The sequence below is a fragment of the Sylvia atricapilla genome, chromosome 16, assembly GCF_009819655.1.
Source record: "Sylvia atricapilla isolate bSylAtr1 chromosome 16, bSylAtr1.pri, whole genome shotgun sequence".
NCBI classification, from domain to species: domain Eukaryota; kingdom Metazoa; phylum Chordata; class Aves; order Passeriformes; family Sylviidae; genus Sylvia; species Sylvia atricapilla.
In genome coordinates, this window is record NC_089155.1 from 2,983,493 (window position 1) to 3,008,924 (window position 25,432).

At 50.5% G+C, this 25,432-nt stretch overlaps 1 protein-coding gene across 2 annotated transcripts in view; it reads right to left on the reverse strand.

The window, feature by feature from the left end:
• Nucleotides 1-25,432, reverse strand: part of ACSS2 (acyl-CoA synthetase short chain family member 2) — a 31,119-nt gene that overhangs the window by 1,888 nt on the left and 3,799 nt on the right. The window contains exons 3-18 of one of the 2 annotated variants that reach the window (XM_066330557.1): nt 12,068-12,159; nt 11,448-11,551; nt 11,090-11,162; nt 10,213-10,288; nt 9,202-9,316; nt 7,645-7,683; nt 5,806-5,943; nt 5,394-5,564; nt 4,492-4,625; nt 4,136-4,268; nt 3,668-3,724; nt 3,318-3,398; nt 2,663-2,771; nt 2,454-2,522; nt 1,158-1,334; nt 369-443 (exon numbers count right to left, since the gene is read on the reverse strand). In XM_066330557.1, coding sequence (XP_066186654.1) covers nt 369-443; nt 1,158-1,334; nt 2,454-2,522; nt 2,663-2,771; nt 3,318-3,398; nt 3,668-3,724; nt 4,136-4,268; nt 4,492-4,625; nt 5,394-5,564; nt 5,806-5,943; nt 7,645-7,683; nt 9,202-9,316; nt 10,213-10,288; nt 11,090-11,162; nt 11,448-11,551; nt 12,068-12,159 — 1,643 coding nt within the window. The remainder of the gene's footprint in view (nt 1-368; nt 444-1,157; nt 1,335-2,453; nt 2,523-2,662; nt 2,772-3,317; nt 3,399-3,667; nt 3,725-4,135; nt 4,269-4,491; nt 4,626-5,393; nt 5,565-5,805; nt 5,944-7,644; nt 7,684-9,201; nt 9,317-10,212; nt 10,289-11,089; nt 11,163-11,447; nt 11,552-12,067; nt 12,160-25,432) is intronic. The other variant, XM_066330559.1, reaches the window with a different exon arrangement.

Here is a 25,432-nt window from a genome sequence, read left to right on the forward strand (position 1 = left end):
AGCCCTGTCCAGCCTGGCCTTGGACACTGCCAGGGATCCAGGGGCAGCCACAGCTTCTCTGGGCACCCTGTGCCAGGGCCTCCCCACCCTCACAGGGAACAATTCCTTCCTTATGTCTATTTAATCTACACCTGCCCTCCACCAGTTTAAAACCATCACCCCCTGGCCTTCGTTATCTGTCCATATAAAGGAGTCAGGATCTCTTCAGCATCCTTAGCAGAAGTGGGAAGTACCAGACCTGCACATCCTGCCCACCCTGAGCTTGCACCTCCCCTGATCTGAGCAGCCCTGGACAAGCAGTGCAGGGCTGATCAACTTCCACTGGCAGGAAGTGTCGAGTCCTCCCCAGCACCATCCCTGGAGCTCACCTGAGCGGGTTTTGGGCAGGCTGGGGGCGTACTGGATGTAATCAGGTGTTGCTATGGGCCCGATTTTTTCTCGGACTGCAAAAAAAGAGAGATTTTCATTGTAGAGATGAGGAGAAGCCTCACATCCTTTCCAGTCAGGACAGAAAGTTAAGACCCAGAGCCCAGCTCCTGGGACACCTGGCACGGCAGTGTCTGGGGCTGCTGCACCTGAGGCTCCACATGGTGGGAGGGGACAGCGAGACCTGCAATGCCAACAGGGCCATAAGCACATCTCCCCAACAGTGAGAGCACTCAGTTTTTCATTCCCTCCATCTTCCAGAGACTTCCCTAACGGCTACAACCAACACTGTGACCATTTTGATAGAGCAAGGATTGATTCACTCTTTAGTTCCTCCAGAGAAGGGAGGAAACAGCCATGGGACTGTTTCATGTATTCAATGCTGTAGTTTGCAATGAAACAGGTCCTTGGCAGTGGAGCACCAGAGCACCACCCTAAAGAAACCCCGTGATCTCCCAGGATGTCCCAGTCTGTCAGGGAGAGCCCTGCTGCAAACAAAACCCCAGTCCCCTCAGGGCTGTCAGCTCCCACGGGGCAGACGTGGCATCACATGAGCAGCCAAAGGCCAGGAGAACTAATTTTAGTCTTTGTCAGCCGTGCTCTGTAATCAAGAGGCACCTTGTGGCAGTTGTCCACACTGCATTCCCCGGACTACAGGCAAGCACTCAAGCCCTTAACCCCTCCATCACCTCTCCTCCCCTGCCTGCTCCCCAGTATTTGGCTGTTGCTACCTTGTTTTTTGAGCTCATCTGTGAGGTTCTTGGTGAACTCGTGGCCCTCTCTCAGGGTCACAAAGCAATAGAGGCACTCGCCCTTCAGGGGGTGGGGGTGGCTGACCACGGCAGCCTCGGCCACCGCCGCGTGCTCCACCAGGGCCGACTCCACCTCCGCCGTGCTCAGCAAGTGGCCTGGAAACAAGGGGGAGGCAAAGCTTTACAGACGGGCAGGAAGAGACCTGAGGCTGTAAAAGGCCCTAAACTACAGATTTGGGAGCATAATTTTGATGTGCTTGGGAAGTGACAACAGCTGGAGAGTGAAACTCATTTCCGCAGTGCTCCGGAAGCTGCCAGGTGTCACCCACCTGCAGCAGCCACCTCCCCCGGCTGTTCCCCCTTCCCCTTTAGGCTTCTTTCTGGAACAGATCATGAGCAGGTCACAGTGATGCCCTTCCAAAGCACAGGCTGAGGAGGAGCTGGATTTGGCAAGAGGAGAGCTGCCCACATGGTCAGCTGGAAGGTGCAGAGGAAGAGGTTGGATCTGCAGAGTCCAGGCTCCAGCCCAGTGCTGTGGGGAGGGGCAGGGACACTCCACCTCATGGGGCAGGGGCACAACTCAGTCCTGCTCCTCTACCTGTGCTCTGACATTCCACCCTGGCACTGCTGTCACAGAAAGCCACAGGAAGGTGGTCATCTCCCAGAATGATCAGCTGGTGGAGGATCAGGTGCTGCTGGTCAGGCAAAAGGATCTAGTTTGATTCAGGGACAAGTAAAGCAGCACCTTAGAGCCAGCAGGACATACCTGGAGGATACAGGCTCCAGGAAGAGAGGGAGGGAACTATTAAATAGAGTATATGGAGAATGATAGGCTGAGAAGCAGTTGAATCTCAAAGATTCAGTCAAGAGAGGTGGGAGAACCTTCAGAGCTCTGAGCAGCCTGATCCAGCTTTGAGGTGAGGCCCCCATGGAGCAGCAGGTTGGATTACCAACCTCATGGTCCTGCCTGAACTCTGTGATTCTCTGTGGCCCTAAATCCTTCAGCAGAGGTGCCCTGGCTGGTTACAGAAGGTTCCTTCCCTCCAAGGCTTTGTCTCCAGGGAAAATGGTGCAGGAAGTCACCAAGTCACAGGCTTGTGTGTCCCTGAAATAACCCTGACCCAGCAACTGGATCCAGTTTGAGGACAGGTTTCTGGGCAGAATCAGAGATGTAGAACCATCCCCATAAAACAGGTGGCTTTTGAAACGGATGCTGAAGTCACAAAGCAAGGTGTCAGCACATTGGTCCCCACTGAAGACAAAACTCCTTCTTACCAGAAACATTCAACATGTCATCAATTCGCCCTGTGATCCAGTAATAACCATCTTTATCTCTTCTGCAACCTAAAATAGCCAGAAATTAGTGTGAGGCAGCAGTGCCAGCCTTTACAGCAACCGATAAGGGATTCTGAGGGCAGGACAGGGCAAGATTCCCACTGCTGTCCCCAGCCCCTGTGACCACAGCAGCCTGGACCCCCCCTTACCATCGCCGGTCACATAGTACCCAGGGAACTTCTTGAAGTAAATGGTTTCAAACTGCTGGTGCTTTCCGTAGAGCGTGCGCATGATCCCTGGCCAGGGCTGCTTAAACACCTGGGGGTGACAAACACACAGCTGGGGCACTGCCAGCCAAACCCATAACCAAGGTTTGCACCACGGTGAGAGAGATGTCAGAGACAGGAGTAGCACTCAGACACTTGCTGCTAGCACTGATCCAGTGGGAAAGTCTCACCAGCTCTGGCCAGGGGGAAGGAGCTTGGCTGAGCAGTTGTTCCCGTCCTCCTGCCTTGTCCACATGTGCAAGTGCATTTAGTGATCAGCTGTAAAAGCTCCCACAAAGTTATGGCTTTGGAGGGAGTTCCCACCACCCAAGGGGGTTCCTCGTGTGGACCAAAGATAGTGGAGGTAGAATCACAAATTTTTTTTAAGGTTGGAAAAGACCTTTAAGATCATCTAGTCCAACAGTTAACCACTAAGCCATGTCCTCAAGTGCCACCTCCACACATTTTTTGAATACTTCCAGGGATGGTGACTCTACCCTTTTCCCTGGGCCAAAAGATATGAGTATTCTACCAGGGATGTCCCAGAGCTCACAGGGAATGGACAAAGGGAGGATGGGGAAGATCAGCCCCTCCTTACCAGGTAACCTTCTGCTTCTCCTTCCAGCTCTTCTCCCGACTCGCTCAGGATGGCAGGGACCACACCAAAAAAGGGGAATGTCTGCCATGAGGACCAGGGAGAAAGGAGAGATGGAGGTGAATCCCTGCATGAGACCCCCATTAATGAGAGGGAGTGGGAGGCAGGGCAAGGGCAGCTTTGGAGAGCTGTGGTACACGGTGCCCATCAGAGTGGCTGCACAGGGATTTTGGGTGGTTGTCACCTCCCCATGTGCACCACTGTCCCCCCACCCTCTGGCAGGCTGCAAACACCCAGCCATGGCACAGGCAGGGCCCTGCTGAGGCTCCTGGGGAGGAGAACACAATACTCACGGCAGAGCCTGGCTTCATGGGAGTGGCAGCAGGAAGGGGTGTCAGCATGTGGCCTCCCTGCAAAGAGAGGCAAAACCCAGTGAATTTGGGCCATGCCAGCCCATGCCACAGCTGTGCCATCAGCTCTGGGAACAGCACATCCCAGTCAGCGCTGCCCAGGGCAGGTGTGGAGATGGGCCCTGGGAAGGATATGGCAGTGGATGGGGAATCTGGGCACAAAGCTTTGGAGCTGCTGGGGATGATGAAGAGGGGCATGAGAGCATCGTCCAGAGCAGAGTTTGGGAGAGACCCTTTGGAGAGGAAGGTTTCCCCTTGAAGCCTGCTTTGAGTTCCAGGATAGGAAGAGAAGGGGCTCATCAGAGTTTCCTGGGCAGGCCAAACAAGCAGCCCCCACAGACCCCAAACACAGAGGCCCTGCAGGGAGCACAAGGGACAGAGAGGTGCCAGGGCCACCCAGCAAGGACTCACCGTCTCAGTCTGCCAGAAAGTGTCCACAATGGGACACCTCTCCTCTCCCACCACACGGTAGAACCACAGCCAGGCCTCGGGGTTGATGGGCTCACCCACAGTCCCCAGCACCTTCAGGGTCTTCCTGCTGTGCCTGCAAAGAGGAGGGGGCTGACAGGGGCTCAGCAGGCTATGGAGCTGTGAGCCTGCTGCACAGCAGAGCCTGCAGGAACCCCTGGGCTACCCAGAATGGGCTTTCCCGATACAGATCACAGCTTTCTCAACACTCTTCCACTCCAGGAAGAGAGGAGTCCTGGGTCATTTTGGCACTCAACCCTGATATGCAAAACCAACGTCCTTAAGGTACTGGCACTCACTTTTTGACAGGCTCCTCGCCGTACTTCATCAGCAGCCGGATGGCCGTGGGTGCTGTGTAGAACTTGGTCACCTTGTACTTGTCAATGATGCTCCACATTCTGCCAACATCTGGGTAGGTGGGGACACCTTCAAACTGAGCAGGAGACAGAGCAGTGACACAGCTGTTCCTCACTGCTCCCCACCTGCAGCACCTGCCCAAGCAGGAGGAGCCAAACAGCAGCTAGACCCCAGCATGTCCTTAGAGGGGTACCACACAGTGACCAGCCCAGGTCAAGGACCCTCTCACTCACTGGGCAGATGTCATACCCCCTCATCCCAGCAGATGTCCCCTGACACCCCCTGGCAGCACAAGCACTTGGGGGGTCACCACAGTGATACAGTCCCACCAGCTCAAATGACCCTGCCCACGTGGCAAAGGGCAAGAGATCCAAACACTGTGCAGAATCACAACCCAAAGTACCAAGAGCTCCCTACAGGCCTCCCCCAACATAACAGTGATTTCCCTGGGGATTCCTGGGCACAGGTCTCTGGCTCCCTCATCTGTTACACTGCCAAGAGAGATACAGGCACAGGAGTTAAACAAGAACGTGTCAAATCAGCATCAGCAGGGAAAACATCACTCCCTGATTGAGTTTTTCCATTAAGTCAGAGCAGCCCTGGCTCCACTGGTACATAAAGCTTGTACTTTTATGGGAAAGAAAGAGGGGAGCATTTTAAAAAATTAACCAGCCAAAAGCCACACATAAACTTCTCCCTTGGGCTGTCACCATGCCCTCCCTGGAGAGCACCACCCTTCCTCACAGAGCCCTGCACATCATCACAGAGCAATGCAGGGATGCAGCTCAGCACCACCACCTCCCTTTTCGTGGAGTGAAAGGGCCCAGAGGCACACAGCACTCACCAGCACACTGGTGGCCCCGTTTGCCAGGGGGCCGTAGGTGAGGTAGGAATGGCCCGTTATCCATCCGATGTCGGCCGTGCACCAGTACACATCCTCAGGTTGGTAATCAAACACGTATTTAAAGGAGGTGGCAGCAAAAATCATGTACCCACCCACAGTGTGCAGCACACCCTGCAAGGAGAAGGCACAGGAATGTCAGGATGAGCTCCCACCATCATACTCACTCTGCCAGACCCAGCTGAGCATCACTGAGCTCCACCAGCAGCTGAGCAGGAACAACCAGCACAGCCCCTTTCTAAGAGCTCTGGGGCTCCCCCTCCTTCTGGGGCCTCCCAACTCCCCCCCCACCAGTTCCCCCAGCTGAGGGGTTCCTGTGGCTCAGTCTGTCCTGTGCAGGCAGCTGGGAGCACACCTTGGGTTTTCCAGTGGAGCCGCTGGTGTAGAGGATGAAGAGCTCGTCCTCAGCGTCGCACCACTCGGGCTCGCACTCTGTGCTGGCACCATGCACCAGCTCATGCCACCACACGTCCATGGCTGGGTCCCAGGGGGTCTGAGGAAAGCACAAGTTTTGAAACAGGCTTGTCCAAAAACAAGAGAGGGACGATGAGGAGCACAGCCCAAACCTTGCCCCCATCACGGGCCATCAAGGGGGATGTTCACAGCACAGCCTGCTGCAAACCATGCACCAGAGCTGCAGCTCCCACTCCCAAAGCTCCTTTTCACAGCCCACAGCCACCAGGAAAACCTTTAAACACGGTCTGGCTGCAAGACCTGAAGCAGAGTGTCCAGACCACAGGTAAAGGCGATGAATACCCACCATCAGGCTGGCAGCAGCTGCTCTGGGCTGTTCCCACAGTCAGGCTCCTCCTGCCCTGTGGGGCTGCCCTGAGCTGCAGTCCCACAGCAAAGCAGCAAGCACAGCCACACGTCCCACAGCCACCTTGTGGGGACCCTGATGGCAGCAGGGCCTGAGACAAACAGCAGTATTGTGGGCTCACACTGCTTGGCCCCACAGGCCCCCCAAAAAATCTGTTCTCTGGGTTTTTAGGTAGTAACTACCCTGGTAGGAAGTGACTGCATCAATGCAGAGCTGTCCAGCACTGGCTGACTGAAGATGCCAGAGCTATGACAGAGCCACCAAGCCTGTGGCTGATGGGCAGAGGTCACCCTGAGGGTTGTTCTGGCTGCCCACCTCTCCAGGGAGGTGGCACAGTGCAGAAAAAGACTTAACTTCCCCTGACCTTCTCACCTTTCCTCAGAGAAGCTTGGGGGAAGCTGTGCAGGGAACAGGCCCCAGCCTCAGCTCAGACCTCCACTTCCCACATCTCTGTGAGGGCAGGCATCTGACCCAGAGCCCTGCACATTTCCTCCTCACAAACGCACAGAGTCACAAACCCTCAGAGCTGCCACAGCTCCCTCAGCTGGGGTGCACAGAGAGTATCCACATGGTGACTCTCTGCTGCCCTAAAGATGTTCATGAGACATCTGGAGGCATCAGGATCCCACAGCCCAGCACACAGCTCCCTCACGTATGGTGCAGGGGACAGCAACTGCTTGACAGTTTGGCACAACTGAGCCCACCTGGAAAGCTTTCATGGACCTCCAGGGCTCCTGGTTTTACCTGGCAAAGCAATTTCCACAATTCTGTCCCACCAGCAAGCTCCCAGCAAGGCACCATGTAAACAAGTCCAAAGCTATCCAGCTGTTTTCTCTTACATCCCTCTTTGAAGGATCCCTGATTTAGCACCCAGCCTCCAGTGCCCCAGGGAGGAGGTCACACCCATGGCACTGTGTGTCTCTGGGGGTCCAGAGGACACAGCTCCTGGGATGGGGCAGGCCGAGTCCACACTCTGGGTCTGGAGATGCAGGATTGCTGCAGGTGACCCCTGCCAGCCTCCCCACAAAGGGAGGTGTGTTGTGAGAGCTGCTTTTGAAAGGCACAGAGCCAAAGGCTGACCTGGATGCTGACACTGCATGCCAGTGGCTCTGCAGTGCCCCACAGCACGCTGGCCTGTGCCAGGGCTCACGGGTGTGGGTCTGTTTCTGGAAGCACTGGTGGCACTGCATTCTCCCCACGCCGTGGGCAGCTCTGCCAAGCTGGGTGGGGTCTGTCACCGACATGCAGCTGCTGGCACCACGGTTAGGAGGGCACGTGTGGCTGGGCAGCCAGAGCAGTTAAGGGAGGTGGAGAGCTGCATGGGAAGCAGAGGGGAGGTGCCAAAAAGAGGAAGGCATTGCTGTGTGTAAATACCTTGGGATGGAGTCTCTGTGAGCTTTCAGTCTTTTTTTCCTGTTAAAAATCCACAAAGAGGGTGTGAAATCTGGGAAGCAGAGGATGCACACCAGGCTTTGCAGGCAGGGAGCTGGAAGCCCACATGTCCTGATGTTGGGAAATCACCCTGGCAGGCTGGAAAATGCTCAGATCCAGGGCCAGGCCAGGAGATGCCCTCGGAGCAGAAGCCTGCTCATGTCCATCACCTTCCCTGGGTACCAGCTGCCTCCAGGGCAGGTCCCCAAGCCCTGTGCACACAACTGTCTGGGAACAGAGGCAAGGAGCCAGCCCACAGACCATCCAACAGCTTCACACAAACCAATGGGACAGTAAAAACGCATCCATGAGGGAAAGAATCCTCAATGCAGTGTCCAAACAAGTAGAGCAGAGAGAACCAAAGGGTAAGAGATACCCTCCAGCCTCCCCCCAGGACATTCTGCACAAAAACCTCACCTCATCTACAGGAACCAGCACAGGGAAAGGCTGCCCTGCAATCACCCTGCCAGGGAAACCTCACACAGGAAGGCTGGTCTGCTCCAGTTTTCCCAATCCTTTGCATCTACCTTGCCCTCACAAGAGGAGGGGCAGAGCAGGCTGAGGAACATGGCCAGGCTGTCAAACAAAGAGCAACACCCCAATAAAATTAACACAGCTGAGCAAGGGAAAATATCTCAAAGGTATGCTGGACTTCTTGTTCCAAGGATGGGCACAGACCATTCCTCCTGAAAGCAGAGCCTAAAGCTCAAATACTGCCCAAACACAACCCATTCCTGAGCCAGCAGCAGCCTAGGGATAGCTCAGAGCAAATAATCACCCAGCACAGAGGGACGGAAGACAACGTGGCAAGATTTAGAGCTGTGGGGCAGCTGACAGTGGAGCAGGCAAGGGTTGGGCACAGCAAGGCTGCTCAGCAGCCTGAGGAGCTCAGCAGGCAGCCACAGCCCCACGGTACTTTCTCCTCCTTCCACCCCCATCTCACCACATGCCTCTGGCCCACACCATTTCATCTGCTTTCAGTTGCAAAGGAAAGCCCCAGCCTGAGAGCTGAGAGTCCCTGTGCCAGCTGCACAGACCCTGCACTGCTCTCAGCAGAGGATTGCTGCCCTGTCATGGGGCTGCACTGAGCTCATGCCATGAGTGCAAATCTCCTGGGTTTCCTCTCCTGCTGCCACTCTCACAGCTACAGAGCAGTTCAGCATTGGTCTTTGCACAAAACGGGAGAGAGACAAAGGTTTAGGAAGGAAAAGCCTTGTACTGGGTAGAGGAAAATGGGCATCTTGTCTCTAGTGGCTTTGGAAGATGTACCCAGGGGTCCTGTGGGCTGGAAAGAAGCAGCAGGGCAAGGATCTTTAGGGAAAAGGAACCATTTTTCAGACCACTCACATGGCAACGTCAGGAAGGAGGGGTGAAAAAAGGAACAGGAGTCAGAACAGGAGCATTCAGGGAATCACTGAACAGGGTTTTGCACTGACCAATTTGCTGGTCTCAGGCCCATGGTAATAAAACCCCCTCCCCCTCAACGCAAGAGGAACAGACCTGCACTTCCTGGCACAGCCTTTTCAGAGGAGGAGACTTGCTGCAGGTCCCGTCCACTGCTATCTCTTCCCTGCCCAGGTGCTTCACCACGATGCACTTGTTCAAAGAGGATCCCCTGTAAAAGGCAGGAGCTGTCACACTGGACTGTTCAGGGGCTAAACCAGCCCTTCCTGGGATTCACAGGCAGCACTGGAGGCAGGGCAGGGGCCTGGAGCTCCTTTTGTTGAGCTGGAGCATTTGCTGCCATGCAAACTGCAGGTGCACCATGACCTTCCAAAGACACCAGCCACAGGAACAGCTCAGAGAGCAACAGTCTGTGCACAGCTTACTGGGCATTTATCAGGTGTGATTCCTGGGGAGAAAGTGGGGGTCCCACAAGTCTTTCTCCCAGGATACTGCTATGGAGATTCCTTACAAATCCCAAATTTGCCTACCTGTGACCCGGAAGAAGCCCTCCTACCAAGAGATGTTAGTGGCTGCTCCTACCCCTAGGCATGTCTGACTGTCTCAGAGAGAGGAAAGGCTTCCAAAGGCTGATTATACATCAAGGAAAGGTGTAGGTGTTTGCCCCCTCATGAGGGCAAAGACAGCCTACAAAACACTGACAGAATGATCTTATTTCCATTCAACATTGTTCAGGGTATCAACACAGCCTCCACCAGTTAATTCCCAGCTTCAGGATCACTTCTGTCCTCCCAGGTGCCTATTTTTACAGACATAAAGACTTAGGCTTACTAAAAGGGTATGAATTTCTAATGTGCAGACTATCTGCCCTGAATTTCCATGTTTGATCTAACAGACAAACCCACACTCAGTCTCTCACAAGCTACACAGATGCTGTGTCTGTAAGCTTGGCAAAGCTGTTTCACCAGGATTATTTCCCCTTCCGTAACATCTGATGACAGTTTGTGTCAGATCTGCTGCAGAGTCTGCCCACCTATGACAACTCCCATTTGTGCAGGAGCAGATTCTGGCAGCGATGCCCTTTTCTACACGGGAATCCAAACTTACTTGTCTTTACATTTCCGGACGGCTTCGTCTGCAATCTGCTTCAAGTTGACCAGTTTGTCCCCTCGATAAAAGGCATCTGCAGAACAGTGAGGGAAACATCAGAGGGGCTTCCCAGCCAAGGCAACCTGGGACAGCTGGAGCAGCAAGCAGTTTCAGGAGGGCAGAGCAGAGCTCATGCACTGGAACGAGGGGAAGCAGACAAGTAGCTGATGGGAAAGCTTTCCTAATGTACCCTTTTACCCTAGAGAAACAGATGCCAAAAGACACGGTAGACTTCCTTCTCTGGGAGAGGTCCCAGTTTGACCTGACAAATCTCTTGGGAATACTCTGTGGGAAATAATCCAATGCATTCAGGACACAGATTGCAGTTAAATCAGTCCTTTTCATGCTATGGGAATTAATAAAAACCCTATTTCCTGCACTTTTGGAAAAAACAGCTGGGGAAATGCAACTAAGTTGCATGTAAGTGGGCTTTCATGCAACTACTGCCACATTCCTGATCTTTTGCTTTACAAGGCTGGGAGCTGCAGCAGAAATGTCCTTAAAACTGGGAAGGGTGGGAATTCTGACATTAGGCCTGCCTCATGATACATCTTGCAAACATCTGGCTGATTTTGAGGAGGAACATGGATAAGAAGTGTTTGGAAACATGCTATTACCAGCTGGTGACATCAAGCTTTACAGGACAAACTGGAGGGCTGCACGGAGGTTTCACCACGTTTGGAGTGGGAAGAACATTTGGGCACAGCTACAGCACTGTACCCACTCTGGGAGGCTCAGCTGAGGCACTGCCCCTCCCAGTGCCCCTTCCAGGCTTTTAAAATAAAGCCCTCTCAGGCAGGCAGCAGGAAGAGAGCTGCTCAGACGTGTGTTTTACCTGCCGTGATGAGGAGAGAGCAACCACAGTCCAGGATCCGGTCGCAAAGGGAGTCTGCAGAGAAACCGGCAAACTGCCAGAGAGCACACAGCACAGTCAGCAAGGACACAGAGAAACCCAGCCCCAAACCCCCACAGCTGCTGTGCTGTTCCCCCAAGGCAAAGGATTCACCACCAGGTACAGATGGAGAGAGCTAAAGGAGCTCACTGCACAGTTAATGCAAGGAAACAGCAGCATCTTAATTGAGCTTCCATCCCGCTCATGGTTCAGCACTCATCTTTCCAGCTCCTCTCCCAAACCCAAGAGCTGCTCCCCTCAGAGCTCAGCACCAAGAGCAGCACAAAGAGCTTTTCCCTACCACAACAGAGTGCAGAGCTCCAATCCTGGCACAGGCCAGCATGGCTACAACCAGCTCCAGGATCATGGGCAAGTAGATGGAAACCCGGTCTCCTTTTTTCACCCCTGTGGAGGGAAAGTGAACATGGCATTTGTCAGAATTAACACATTACATGGCAAAAGAACAAGATCGAGACATAAATAAATAATATAAAGAGATATAGAAATAAATAAATTATTTTGATTCCACATTTATATGCACACAATAATGCCTCAGCTGGAGTTAGAGCTGAAGCAGCCTTGGGTTTTTTCTTTCAAGCACTGTGGTTCTTAAGAGATGATGACAATGAACAATTCATGTTCTCATCTGCTTCCCTGAATGAAGCAGGAAAGTAACCAGAGCCCACTGCTTGCTGGAAAACCCCAGAGCATGAAGTTTTGAGCACTGATTTCCTCCTTGTACAGCTGATATGACCAGCACTGATCAGTTTTCACAGACAGAGCCAGGAATGAATCTGTACATTGCAGAGCAAATTGATGAGGATTACTCAACAGACTGGCAGCCACACAGTGACCCCAATCTCCAAACCCTTGGCCAAATGCCTCCCAGTATCCAGTGGCCCTGTTGCCCCAGCTGTGTACCTTGGCTGCGGAGGACATTGGCAAACTGGCAGACTTTATGCAGCAGCTCACGGTAGGTGATTTTCATGGAATCCCCAGGTTCATTCCCTTCCCTGGAAAAGCAAGATAATCTTTGTTACTGTGCATCAGTTCAAGGTAAGAGTGACACTGAAAACTGCTCTGACCAACAAATATGTCCTCACGTGCCCTTCTGAGCACAGAGTAACCAAACTCTAAAAATCCAATTCTGGACTAAAGCTCTCCAATAGTAGGAAAATTTAGTCCAAAGTGCCCACCCCTTGTGTAGATCACTACTGAAATCAACTGAATGTGTGAAATGGAAATACTGGCACTTTCAGAGAGGCAAGAAGAGTCCACCAGAACCAAAGCTAAGAGTGCAGAGGCTCAGGAGCACTCTGGGATTTATGGCATGGCTCCCTCACTCTTGGGAGGTATCTCCACATGAAACATGGGCCAACGTGCAGCAACACCCAGTCCCCAAATACCTGACATCTGATGGGCTGCAATGGGATGCCAAGGCCTGTCTTGTTTTTCAAGGTCATATATAAATATAACCATGTATGTTTGTTCAGTGTCATGCCTGCTCTGCCTTATTTTCCCTGTGCTCCTCTGAACCGACTCCAGGCTCCTGCAGCCCAGGCTCTGATGGGAAGAAGAGCCAAGGGCTGCACCCAGAGAACGGACAGGAATGCCATGTCCCCAGGGAAATGGCTTGCTACTGAAGTAATAAACAGCTAATTTTAATGAGGTGGCACTCCCAAAGTATTAGGAGACATGACTTCACAGCAGAGAAACAGCAGCCTCCTACACTCCGGAAGGACAGAGACACTTTTCCAGGTCTCTCCAAGGCAGTCAGCTCAGAAACTCCAGTGATCCATAGATGAATAGGGGCATCACATCACTGTCAGTTGGGAAAAGTGACCCCTTGGTACGTGCAGTCAAATGAAAAGCACCACTGGTGCTGGGGAGCGGCCAGGAAGCACCTCCATGCCATGTGCTCCCTCAGGATTGCAGCCAGGCTCTGCCTAGCTCTGAAACAGAAACTTCATCTCTTCAACATGTCAAACAGAGCACTCCAAAACTAAGTACAGAATTCTAGCAAAAATCAACCACTTCTCCCAGCAACCCAAAGAGGAGGAAGGCTTCTGGGATGCAGAAATTCATAAAGCAACACCCTAATTTCCCAAGTAATTCTGTAAATCATGCCATTCTGTGCCAGCACAACAGTGACCACATGCTCCAATGGCAGATATGGTCCTGGTGGAGAAACCACAAAGCTGGGAGAGCCCCACTGATACAAGCTCTGCTCCTGCCCCATGTAGAACCAGGGTTCCAGAACCGGTGGATACACCTAGATCATCATTCATGGACCTGCTGCTTCCACACTTGCCTTATCCCTCTTATAACCTGCTACACTCCTGGCTTCCACAGTGCTCTGCAGCAATTGGGACCATGGATACCTGCACTGACACAGGACAGGGAATCTTCCCACCTTGCTGCTGGAAGGATGATTCCCTGCCTGATGTTTTATGCAAGTCTGACCCCTTCTAAGTGCAAAGGGGAGAGACACAAGAATACAAAGCCAAAGCAAAGCATAGGAACATGAGCCAGTGCCCAAGGCAGGCGGCTCAGCCTTGACATCCCAGCATTTTCCTCTCATTTTCCCATCACAGCCAGAAGCATCACTTTGAGCTAAATGACATGTGAAACTATTAGTCAAGGTCCCTTACAGCAGAACTCTCAGCTAGGAAAGGGAAATCAGGAAATCAGTTTGCTTTTTCATTCTGTTACTTGAGGTCAAAGATGCAAGAGCTGATTCCAGTGCTGGACTGAGCAGCTGTAACTGATGTGGCTCACAGGAACAGCATCTGCTTCTGCTGTGTCTGGCTGCACACTGAGTGCCTTCCCTCACCATCCACGTTTTCCTTTGTGCATCTACATCAAGGCTGGTGCTGTGCAAACCTGCTTGTGTCCTGAACATGCAGGAACACTGTGTGTGCAGCTCTCTCCTTGGCCACAAGCCTTGCTATGGAATAGCTCTTAAAAGACAATTACAATGCTTCCAAATGCAACTGGAAGTATCCCAGCCCACTAATCCCTCACCTGAAGGTCACTGGGGTCTGCTGGGCACCACAAGCAGGCCCCAGCTCAACACATAGGGCAGGGAGGAAGGATGTCCCTTTGTCCATGCTCTGGCCCAGCAAAGGATCTAATTACAGCCTTTACTAAGAGAGGAACACATTAGGACTAAAGACTAGCACGGGCTGCCCAGGGCCCTGTGTGCTATCTGGGGGCTGAGCAGCCAAGGGGAGAGGCAGCCAGGTCACCCAGCTGTGGGCTCTCAGGGGAGCAGCCATGCACACAGTGCCCATGAGGGACACAGAGCTGCCCTGAGCCACCCGGCACGAGGCACTGCTTGGACATTCCTGCTCTCCCTGCACGACAGGCACATCTCAAATACGCCAGGTCCTCCTCCTTGGCAGGGTTTTGGAAGGACATTCAGGTTAAGGAATGTACCCTGGCTCGTCCTGAAGGCCAGAACTAAGGCATCTTGCATAAGGCACTGCAGGAAAAGCACAGAACAGAGTCAAAGAGAAGTTAAAAGTTTTGAGAGGATTTTCAGGAGGCTTTCAAAGTCCTTTCCATCCATTTGCGTGACTGCAGAACAGCTCCTCTACCACCAGCAGGGCAAACCTCAGGCTTCAGATTTTAAAATGATCTTTTGTTCAATAGGAAGCAAATCAGGTCCTTGTTTCTACAGGACAAGATGCCTCCTTTCAATGCATCTCCAGCCAAGGCCTCGAGCAGTCACCCATGAGCAGGCAATTGCTTTATGTCTCCCTGCCTCTGAAAATAGTCTGGAGTGCCCACAGCTGTACTCAGTGGGCTACAGCAGCACTCAGACTGTTCAGGCCCTTGCTCTGGCACAAAAGCCCAATTAATGATGGATTTTTAGACAGGGCACTTAAAGGAATGCCCACTTGCATGCTATTGAGTACTCCCTGCATCAAAATCGAGCCTGAAAACTCTTGGCATCCAAGTTCTGCCAGCAGCATCCTCCCAATGGTGCCCATCTGACATAAGCAAGAGTCGTCAGCCCTGAGCACCTCACATGGGCTCCCTTGTCCAGATTCAACTGAAAAAAAATAAAACTGCAAAAATAAACCTCACTCTTCTGAAAACAGCACCACAGAATTCACCTCCACAGTTCTAACCCCACCAAATCTAACATTCCCCAAATACCTATTTTTTTAAGATCTACTGGTGAAAATAGTCGGCAGCAGCGCTGCTGCAATTGTTCATGTGCAATCTGTGCTCTAACAGCAAGGCTTCTTCTGAAAAGAAAATCCAATTCTCAGCTCCCCAAACATCTCAGATACATCATTAGATGAAATACATGGTGAAGCATAGCGAGTCTGACTTTTTTTTCATCTTCAAACCAAGTCTTACATTTAGCAACTGTAATCCAAAATTTTACAGTATCATCTGGCTCATGGTAGGAATGCATTTGAGATTTTTAACGCTTGAGAAGCCCGTGTTTTACATGTTGCATGTTGTGTGAATCCTCAGCTGGAGTAAGGCAAGTCTGGCCATATGGAATATATACAGAAGAAATTGTTCCCAGTGAGGTTGGGGAGGCCCTGGCACAGGGTGCCCAGAGAAGCTCTGGCTGCCCCATCCCTGGAAATGTCCAAGGCCAGGCTGGACAGGGCTTGGAGCAAGCTGGGACAGTGGAAGGTGTCCCTGCCCATGGTAGGGAGTAGAATTAGATGACCTCTAAGGTCCCTTCCAACCCAAGCAATTCTGATTCTAAGATCTCCACTCCACAGTGAACCATCCACTGTCTCAGTAAATGCAAGTTCTTCAACTAAACACACAGATGCCCAACTGGAAGCCCTCTGAGTCAGGTCTTCTCCTAGAAATCGTGATATGTTGAAGAAGTCAGGTTTCCTGCAAAGAGGAGAGTTTTGAATTTGCCTACAGTCGATCATTGCCAGGGCCAGACACCCCGAGGGCATGGAGAACCATCACCACTGCAGCATGGCAGTGCCCAGCCCGGCTCAAAACAGATCCCTGTCAACATATGAAAGGCAGCCCAGGCTCTGCAGAGCTCTTACCCTCCTGCTCCCTTCTTCCAGCAGTTAAAATAAGGGGCTCCCCACTCAGAGCAGATGCTGTGACACACACAAAGCCCCGTGGCACAGACCCTGCCGGCGTCCGAGCAAGGAACAACTGCATGGAGAAGTCACACAGGCAGGAGAGGAAGAAAACATCAGGTGAGAAAGCCAACCACTTGTCACCTCTGTGGCACTATCACACTTACAGGGGGCTCACAGACTGCCTGCTCAGCTGGGAGTTTGACCTTGGAGGTGCAGAGGCACAGAGCTGTTTCACCTGATGCCCACATAGTAAATCAAGGTTAAGCTTCCCTGTTAGAGCCACCACGCAGGTAAGCAAGTGATTTAGTGCTGTCCACACACAGTGTAGTGGGGAAGGTGGTTTGTAGGAGCAGGCAAGCATTTCTGCAGAGCCCCATTAGCTCAAGCACTGACCCTGTGCAGCAGTCAGGGATGAGGAGCAGCAGGGTGGGAGAGGGATGCTGTGCCCAGATGCTCTCCCGGATATTTGCACCAAAGCAGATGAAGTTACTGTGCTCTACCAAGCATCAGGGCTGACTACAGGACTTTCCAAAGCATGGTCTGCTTCACCTAACCAAGTGAGCTGAGCCCATCTCAGCTGTAGGGTGACAAAAAAAGGAGGGACAGGAAACCAACAGCCACGGCTACACATTCTTCCCAGAGCACCCAGACCAATCAAAGCTGACCTGAAAACGAATCACCAACACCGTGATTCTTATCTTTCTTGTCTTTCTTCTTATCTTTCTTGTCTTTCACATTTCTGAAGAAAAGTTATTTGCATCACTTGTTTGAGTAACAGATGAGTATGACTTCCTAGACAAAGCTGCCCCGGCATTGGCCAAGAGCAGCAGCAAGTGCAGGTTGCATCAGTGGCAATTACAGTTTTCAAAGGAAATGAGGATGATAATTGTGGTTTACAAGGGCTACAATGCCACTGAGAAGGTGATGTACAGGAGGAGGAAATGAAGCCAAGCAAGTGAAGTGTTAGAAGTCTTCAAGATCTGCCAGACCATCTGCAGATCCATAGTCAGAAACAGAAAATCACAGACCAAACCAAGTTAGGGACAAAGCCAAAGTCTTTCTGATCCCTGGAAATGCTCCCACTGAGGACCAAAGGGGCTGCAGATCATTTAAGTTTCTCCTCTAAGCTTCTGCAAACACATCACTCACTCCCTTTTTGCAAACAACAATGGCCTTAAACTGAAAGAGAGTAGGTTTAGATTGGCTATTAGGAAGAAATTCTTCCCTGTAGGTGCTGAGGCCTTGGCACAGGGTGCCCAGAGCAGCTGTGACTGCCTTATCCCTGGGAATGTCCAAAGCCAGGCTGGACAGGGCTTGGAGCAACCTGGGACAGTGGAAGGTGTCCCTGCCTGTGGCAGGGGGTGGAATGAGATGAGCTTTAATGCCCCTTCCAACCCAGACCATTCTGTGACTGAGTAAAAGTAGTAACCCAAAGTTACCAAGCACAGGTGGGGGGCACTTGAAAGGTAAATTTTCAGAGCACAGCAAATCATCTCAAAGCTACCAGGTCTCATTTTCTGACTGGCAGAGATGTGATGGCAGCCCACAGAGCAATTTTTCTTAATGCAGCACAAAAGGCTCTGCATTTTACCTACTGGAACGCACCCTTAGGAAAACATGGATTCCCAGTTTGGAAAAGGTGTTGTAAAAGAGAAAGAGGCTTTTACCAGATGAAGCCATGTCACAGGAACATTTTGTACAGTGGAGAACTACAGAGACACTCAATGATTTCCAAGATCTTTTCCAACCTAGTTGATTCTGTGATTCTGTGACTCCAGTAGATCAGAGATGAGGACTGTGGGAATGTCCACCTTAGAACATCTCTGTTGCTATCTAAACTAAAACATGCTCAGAGCCCAAAATCCCTCCTAAACATGGAACCAAATGCAGCATGAGAGCTGTCGAGCTCCTGCTTCACCAGGAGCCTGTCCCCAGAGAAGGGTAGAAGGTAAAAGAAGGAATTTGCCTGCTGTGGTGACAGCTCTTCACGTGCAAGGTCACAGGGGGCAGCCAGGAGGGCTCCTGGCGTCCTGATCCGTTCCACATCCAGAATTAGAGCAGCCAAAATGCCAGGCAGAGCTGGGCCAGGCAGGCTCCTGCCATGTGGGGAATGTGCTCACGTGTGAGCCGCATGGGCAGCGACAGCCCTGGGCGTGCTTGGGCACAGTGGTGTCAGCTGCTCACACACCTCCTGCCACAACCCAGCCTCGGCTGTTCTTAGGGCAGCCCCAAAAACTGCTGCCTCAAAAGGGTCTGCCTGCACATACCTTGGTTTCTCAGGAACAACAGCAGACAAAACTGAAAAAAAAATAGGATTTTTCCCCTATGTCACAGCCTTGCTTTTGCCATTTGAGAGAGGAATGGCACTCGAGTAAAGATAGCCTTTTAAAACTATTTTTGAGAAAATAGATTACACTGAAACATGAAGTTTGGAGAGAGCAGCTGTGCAAGATAATCAGAAAAATACACTGTTTCATCAGAAAAAAATTCTAGTATTTGCATGGATTGTTCAATATGAAAATGCTCTTAAATGTGTAAACAGATGGGTCTGCAGCAAGTCTGCAAAAAACTCCATGAGAACATTTCATAATAATGGGGCAGACTGCCCAGCCCTGCCCATGCTTAATGTCATCACCTCCCACCACAGTAATGCAAAATTCCCAAAGGAGTTCTGGGAAGGCTGAGGTTTCCTGAGCAGCAAGTTTACCAGAAAGCTCAGCCCCACCATCACCACGCTTACATCCCCTTGCATCACAACATGGATCAAGAAAGAAGTTGTGTAATGACAGAGCTAAGCCTGGGAGGGGCTGGTGAAAAGGTTTTCCCAGTGTGTTCAGAAGTATTTGGCAGCACTGAGAGAACATCACTGAGAAAACCCAGGAACAGAACGCCCAGGGAAAAGAAGAATCTTATCAGTTTAATACCATCACTTCCTAAATCCACACAGCTGACTCTGACAACTGCATTAAAACCATCCATCAGTTTTCCCCTCAGGTGTCCTCCATACACTTAGGTAGGGCCTAACAAAGCTCTGCTCTCAAATCCATCTCTGAGCCAAACCATCCCAACCTAAAGTTGATCATGTATCTAGCATGAACGGGCTCCTGTTGGTGTTGAGAAACCCAAAGCAGCTGTGTCAAAGCAGGAGCCTGTGCTCTGCAGGGCACAATGTTCTGTGTTCAGGCCATCCCCTCCAGCCCAACTGACTCCAACACAGGCACCGTGTGTTTTACAGGACAGTCAAAATGGAGCTTATTTTTACAGGGACACTAGGTCATCATTTGCTCTTTGATCAAGGAATCAATCCTCTACTCACCTTTAAAAACAGCTATATGGACACACAGCCTACAGAGCAAACACCCAACACCCTGCATGGTTGTTACTGTCCCATAGGAAAACCACATCCATCTTTCTGTCCTTCCTTCTCATTAAATACATTCCCAGCTACTCTTTGTATCTGCAGCCTTTCAGAAGCTGAACAAATACCAGAGGCATATAAAGAAATAATATTTATCTTATGCAGCCCAAAAACTCTGCCATACCCTGAGCGATCTTACACCACAGAGCCCAGCTAGAGGTGGACACTGATCCAAAACCACTCTGTATTTATCAACCTGCTGAAATTCCCTCCAGTTACTCCACTCAGGCCAGGCTATGCCCTAAAATCTACTTCAAGCCCCTTCCTTTAGGCAGTGGGACGCTCAGACATCTCTAAAGGAATCAACACCTCCCATTGCAGCTGCTTCAAAGGCCAACACGGGCAAGTGAACTCAGTGCCATGGGATTTGCACACCCTGTGCTCACACCTGAGAGCCAGAATACTCCAGGGGAACAGTTTTAGGGAATATAGGATTGACAGCAGCCAGCAAACCCCTCTTCAAGGGAAATGTACTCTCACCCTGGCACATTTGACAAGATAAGTAATTTTACGAGTCACACAGACCACATGTAAATACCCTGGTGATGGTGTCAGCAGCCACTCTGTGCTGACGGGCTCAGCAAGGAGAATTTGCTCTCTGTGGCTTCAAGATTTTCCTACTTGCTTGATATTGAGTAACCAAGAAGTCAAGAGGAAAAGCATCAACTTTAACTCTTACTTCCTGAAGTACTTTAAAATCTGAGAGAACAACCAGTGTAGAAAAACACCAGCTTTTTGCATATTTTATTTAGGGGAGAGGTTTTTTAAAGCAAATTTCAATTACTTTTCTAAAAACAAAATAATCATACACTGTTGCAACAGAGGTCATGTGCAAGACTCACCCAGCACGTCAAGGAGTTTGGCTGCCCTCAGCCAGCACTTGTAACCCCATCAGCCAAACCCACTGAATGCTGCAGAAGAATGTGCCAGCTTGACATGAGAGGAAACATTTTAGATGTTTACCATCAGTGAGGTTTTCAAAGGAGCATGGACTATTTTTACCAGTCCAGTGGGAGTAAGGGCTTATATTCAGTACAAAACAGCTGATTGTTTGTTTAAACAATTTACAGTTGGGCTGTTGAACAGACCCTGGATGAAACTTCTGTAAGTAAAATAATCGACGAGCTGCCTGCAGCTGGGAAATGCCCCATTTTGGGAAATAGCTGCGTCTCTGGCGGCAACGTTCTGCCAAATTTTGAAGAGCTTCTAGAAACACAGAAAGCCAGGCAAGGCAATTTCAGTGGAGGTTCAAACAATGTCCATAAAGGGCATGGTAGGAAATCAGGCTTTTAATCAGATTTTCGATGAACATTTCAATTTCATGCATCACAAATCTCCAGAAGTGAAGGCCAGGTGACACCTGCTGGAATGTCATTTAGGGAACAACTCTTAGAAGATGGTCAGTGGCAACAGGAATGGAAAACCTGCTCCACTATCACTGAATGAATCATAAAACAAATGGTGTGGGTTGGAAGAGACCTTACAACAATCTGGTTCCATAGGCTGGGACAGTTTCCACTAGACCAGGTTGCTACAAGCTCCATCCAACCTCGCCTTGACCACTCCCAGGGATGGGACAGCCACAACTTCTCTGGGCACTATCAGGTAGCCAGGTGTGACAAAGCAACCAGGAAGGCCTCCAACTCCCTTGAGGAATTCCCCTGAAGACGGGAGGTGACATCTATGAAAATGAATTAATGGCAAACTGCCAGGGCTCACCATTTCCTACCGCACCTCATTTCGACATTTCCAAGTGATGTGCAGAAAAGCAAACGAGAACTGAAACCCTGCTCCAAAATGGGGGAGGTGAGAGCTCTTGTGAAACCACTGGCCATTGACACTTCAGCCCAGGAGCTCTGGGCACTGAGAGGCCACCAGGCACTGCAAGTGCACCAACCCACCAGAAAAATGCCACGCTTCCAACAAGAACCCACTCACACCTCTTTGGGCAAAGCCTGAGCACTTTGTCCCCTACTCACAGCAAGTCTCACCCACGTGTAGTTGGAGTCCTTGTCCACTGCTCCTCCATTCACACCAGGGTGCCAAGGGAGAACACACAAGCCATTCACACAGCTAAAATAATCAGGTTTTCTAGTCCAATGAGCAAACTGAAGGCTCTGATCTTCCGTGTCCTGAATCCATACAGAAGTTCACCATCCTCTCTGTCCACGAATTCCATTTATCCACCGCAAGTCTCAAATCTCCAGCCAATATTTGCAATATGCCATCACTGCACAACCACTGTGCCCCTCCCTAAAGCAATCAAGTATTCTTCAAGCATATCCAGGTGCCTGTAATAGCTGCCAGCAGAACAAGACAAAAGTTTCACACACATGAGAAAATCCAGGTGCCACTGTCTGTGCACACCCACCCCCCATACTGCCACAGGTAGTTATTGTAACAACCACATCCCCAGAACCATGCAGAAAGGCAGCATTGCACAGGGTATAGACCAACATTTTCAGGTAAGGGTGTAAGCAGAAATTCATAAAAAGTTGTTAAATCCCTCATGCTGAACCTAGAGAGCTGTCAGAGCAATGAGGAGGATGAGGAAAAAGTACAAAATAAGAACATAAAAGCTGTCACTGGTGTCATTCACACAGCAGCATTGCACTTGTGCTCACAGCAGCTCAGCCAAGGGCCTCTTAGACTAAACCAAAGTACCATGTTGGGTCAGAACCAGCTGATGTTTGGCCTCCAGGGGCAACAGCAGCAGGAGATGCTGTTTCTGGAGCAGGTGAGCCTGGTCACCATCAGCAATTCTGTTTCAACACTGCCCTTGGCAGTCCTGCTGTTGACCCTGAAAAGTGCCCACTGAAAGTGAGGAAGCAAAGGGCAAGGCTAAAGCAGCCCCATAAAAACACTGTTCTTCCAGGCACACTTGAATTACTTCCTTGAGCAACGTTTTGTGGGAAACTCCTGAAGGTGGTCTGAAAAGAGCCATCTCTGCAGGCTCAGTGCCACCGGCCTCGTGCTCCAGCAGCTCTGCCAGCAGCTCCACCACCCCTCCCAGTTCCACTGCAGCCCTAGGGATACAAATCAAGATTTACTGGTTCCCAGGACCCTCTCCATTGCCCTCTCTGGGCAAAGGGGGACTGGCAACTTCCCAGCCCTTGGCACTGCAGCCTTCTGCAAATGCTACCAGTGTACCCTGGCTAGAAGCTCTGCAATTCCACATTCAATTTCCTGCCCCTATCTGGGGCACATGCCATCTAATCCTGGGCACTTACAGACATCCCCCTTGTTTATCTGGTCCAATACTTCCTGGACATTCCCTTGTATTTATATGGATGGATGCTGTATCCCTGCCAGTGGCAGCTACCAAAGGTTTCTGAGCAAAAGACTAGAAACAAACAGTTCCAACAAAACTCAAATGAAAGCTCTCCCCTGATTCAAGGCAGCTGAGCTGCTCTCCCAGGCAGGAGAGGTTAAACAACCCCCGTCCTCACTGCTCTACCACAGAGCAACAACCCAAGTGCTACCAGAGTGCCTTACCTCTTAACAGATTTGACTTAACAGAGAAGAAAAATCCCACTCCGTCTCCAGGAGCAGGATTATGTGTTATTTGAACTCAGTAAATACTACTTCCAGAGAAAACCTTCAATAATGTGGAGGCACAAGTCCAGGGGTGCCTCTGAACGGGCAAAACCACAGGAGAGCACAGGCACCAGGTAACCAAGTGGTCGCCAACCTTCAATACCTGTCCCTTTCCTTCCTCACACTGCAGAGCAGAACACACGAGGCTGAGAGCACTTGCCAGCTCCCTGCTCCTGCCCTGCCTGGCATCCTGGGATGAAAGAGGCTCTGCAGAGCAGGAATGGGGCTTGAAATCTCCAAAACATCAAACTAATCACCCTTCCCAGCAAACCAGCAAGTGTACCTGACAGGGATGAGTCAAGTTCTGCTTTCATGTCAGTCCTTGGAATGGAATAACAACTTCCAGTGACTCTGAGCACACCAAGTGCGTGAGTACCACCGTGCTCAATCTGCTGACTCACAGCATGCAGGAAAGCACACCCTACACATGCCTGAGAGAGCTGGTTTGCTGTTCTCAGACATTTATTTAATCCCTTTGGCACAACCGCTCACCTGGGAACTACCTTGGAGATTTCACTAGTAAGGAACAGGATGGAGGATACAGCACAGGGGTACAACAGAAACACTTGGGACAGAAGAACCTCAAGATATGACAGGAGAAAATTTGTCTCAGCACACACACATAGAGCCCTTGGTAACAAGTTTTAGACCATGTTTTTCTGTGTTTTCCAGCCCCTCAGGCCAAACTGACAACCTCAAACCCTTAAGCAGGCATCACCACGCTCCCCTGGAGCAGCAGCATCTTTGTATCTCATCTGCAATCTACAGCAGGGAATTCAGAGCAGTTACATGAAATCAGTTAATTTTAAACCCACCAGGACCTTGCTCCAAACAGCCCACAGCCAAAGTTAGAGACTCCATCCATCTATGGAGAAAAGTCAGGGAGGACTCAGCTACACCTGAGGAGAAGCTGTGAGTCCCTCCTGTCCCAGCTTATACTTAATATATGAGTGCCCAAAGAGAGTGGCTGCTTGCACTACCACACAGCACAAACCACATGGCTTGGTGATTGCCCAGAACTGGGAGAGGAAAAATTTCAAAGAAGCCAGGAAAGCACATGACTTGGACATGCCTGAGCTACTACACTACTCCCTGCAGTCCCTGTTTTAATACCATGTTTCTGTTGATGCTCCCCCCACTCCTGCACTACCCACTCAGTCATCCCCACGACGCAGGGATATTCCTCTTTGGAGGAATGAGAAATGCTGTCTGAAGCTTCCAGTTTTGTCACCTTCTCCCACACTGGCAGATTTCACAAAGCCCGTCAGAAAAGAGCTACACTTTCTATGATGGAATCTACAACTATCATTGCCCTTGAAGAAGGTACAAGATTTACAGCTTCATAAACCACTAATACATTCAATGTAATTTATTACCAATTTTAGGTGCACATAATGAGCCTGATTTCCAGAAGCGGAGCCCTGTACTGTTCAGCAGTGCTTCCAAAATAATCAGTATCTGCCAAAATCAGCAATCTGCACATACAACAGGGAGATGACATGGCTTGCTGGAGAGGCAGCTCAGAAAGGACTGAGGGGGACCACCCCTTTTTCCCATGGAGAATCCCCATCAGGAAAGGAGCTGTGCTGAGCCTGGGTAGTGCTGTGGGCATGAACCAAACCATGCACACACCTATAAATGCGGATCAGTAAAAGGAACCTTCCCAGCAGTGAATTTTGTTCTTCAAACAAACTGTGATTAAGGGATGTCCTCTCATCACCAGAGAAGCATTGAAAGAGGCTGCATCACTGAAAGGATAAAGTCATCCAGGAAGTTACCAAAGAATTGAATGGTCAGTTTGACACAGGATGCTCCAAAATCCTGAAGTCAGTGGGAGCAGCAGAGCCAACTGCATCATGTAGAAGCTGGTTCCAATTAAGCACTTGGAAAGGCTGGATGTTAACAGCATCCTCTGCCACAGCATCTGTGCATATGACAGATAAGTGAGGCTGGTTTGTACTTCTTATTTTTTTAAACATGGTCTTATAGCTGTTCAGTTTTTCTTATATAAAGTTTTATTGGAAGAAACTTCAAGGCTACAAGGTCCTAAATCCATGATTACATTCTAAAGTCAAATCATATTAAGAAACCCAAACCAAACAAACCATACCTTCTAATTTTATATTTGCATGTCTCGTTTGTTCTAGGGCTGGAAGAGGAACCATAGACCCTCATTATTTTGTTAAACAA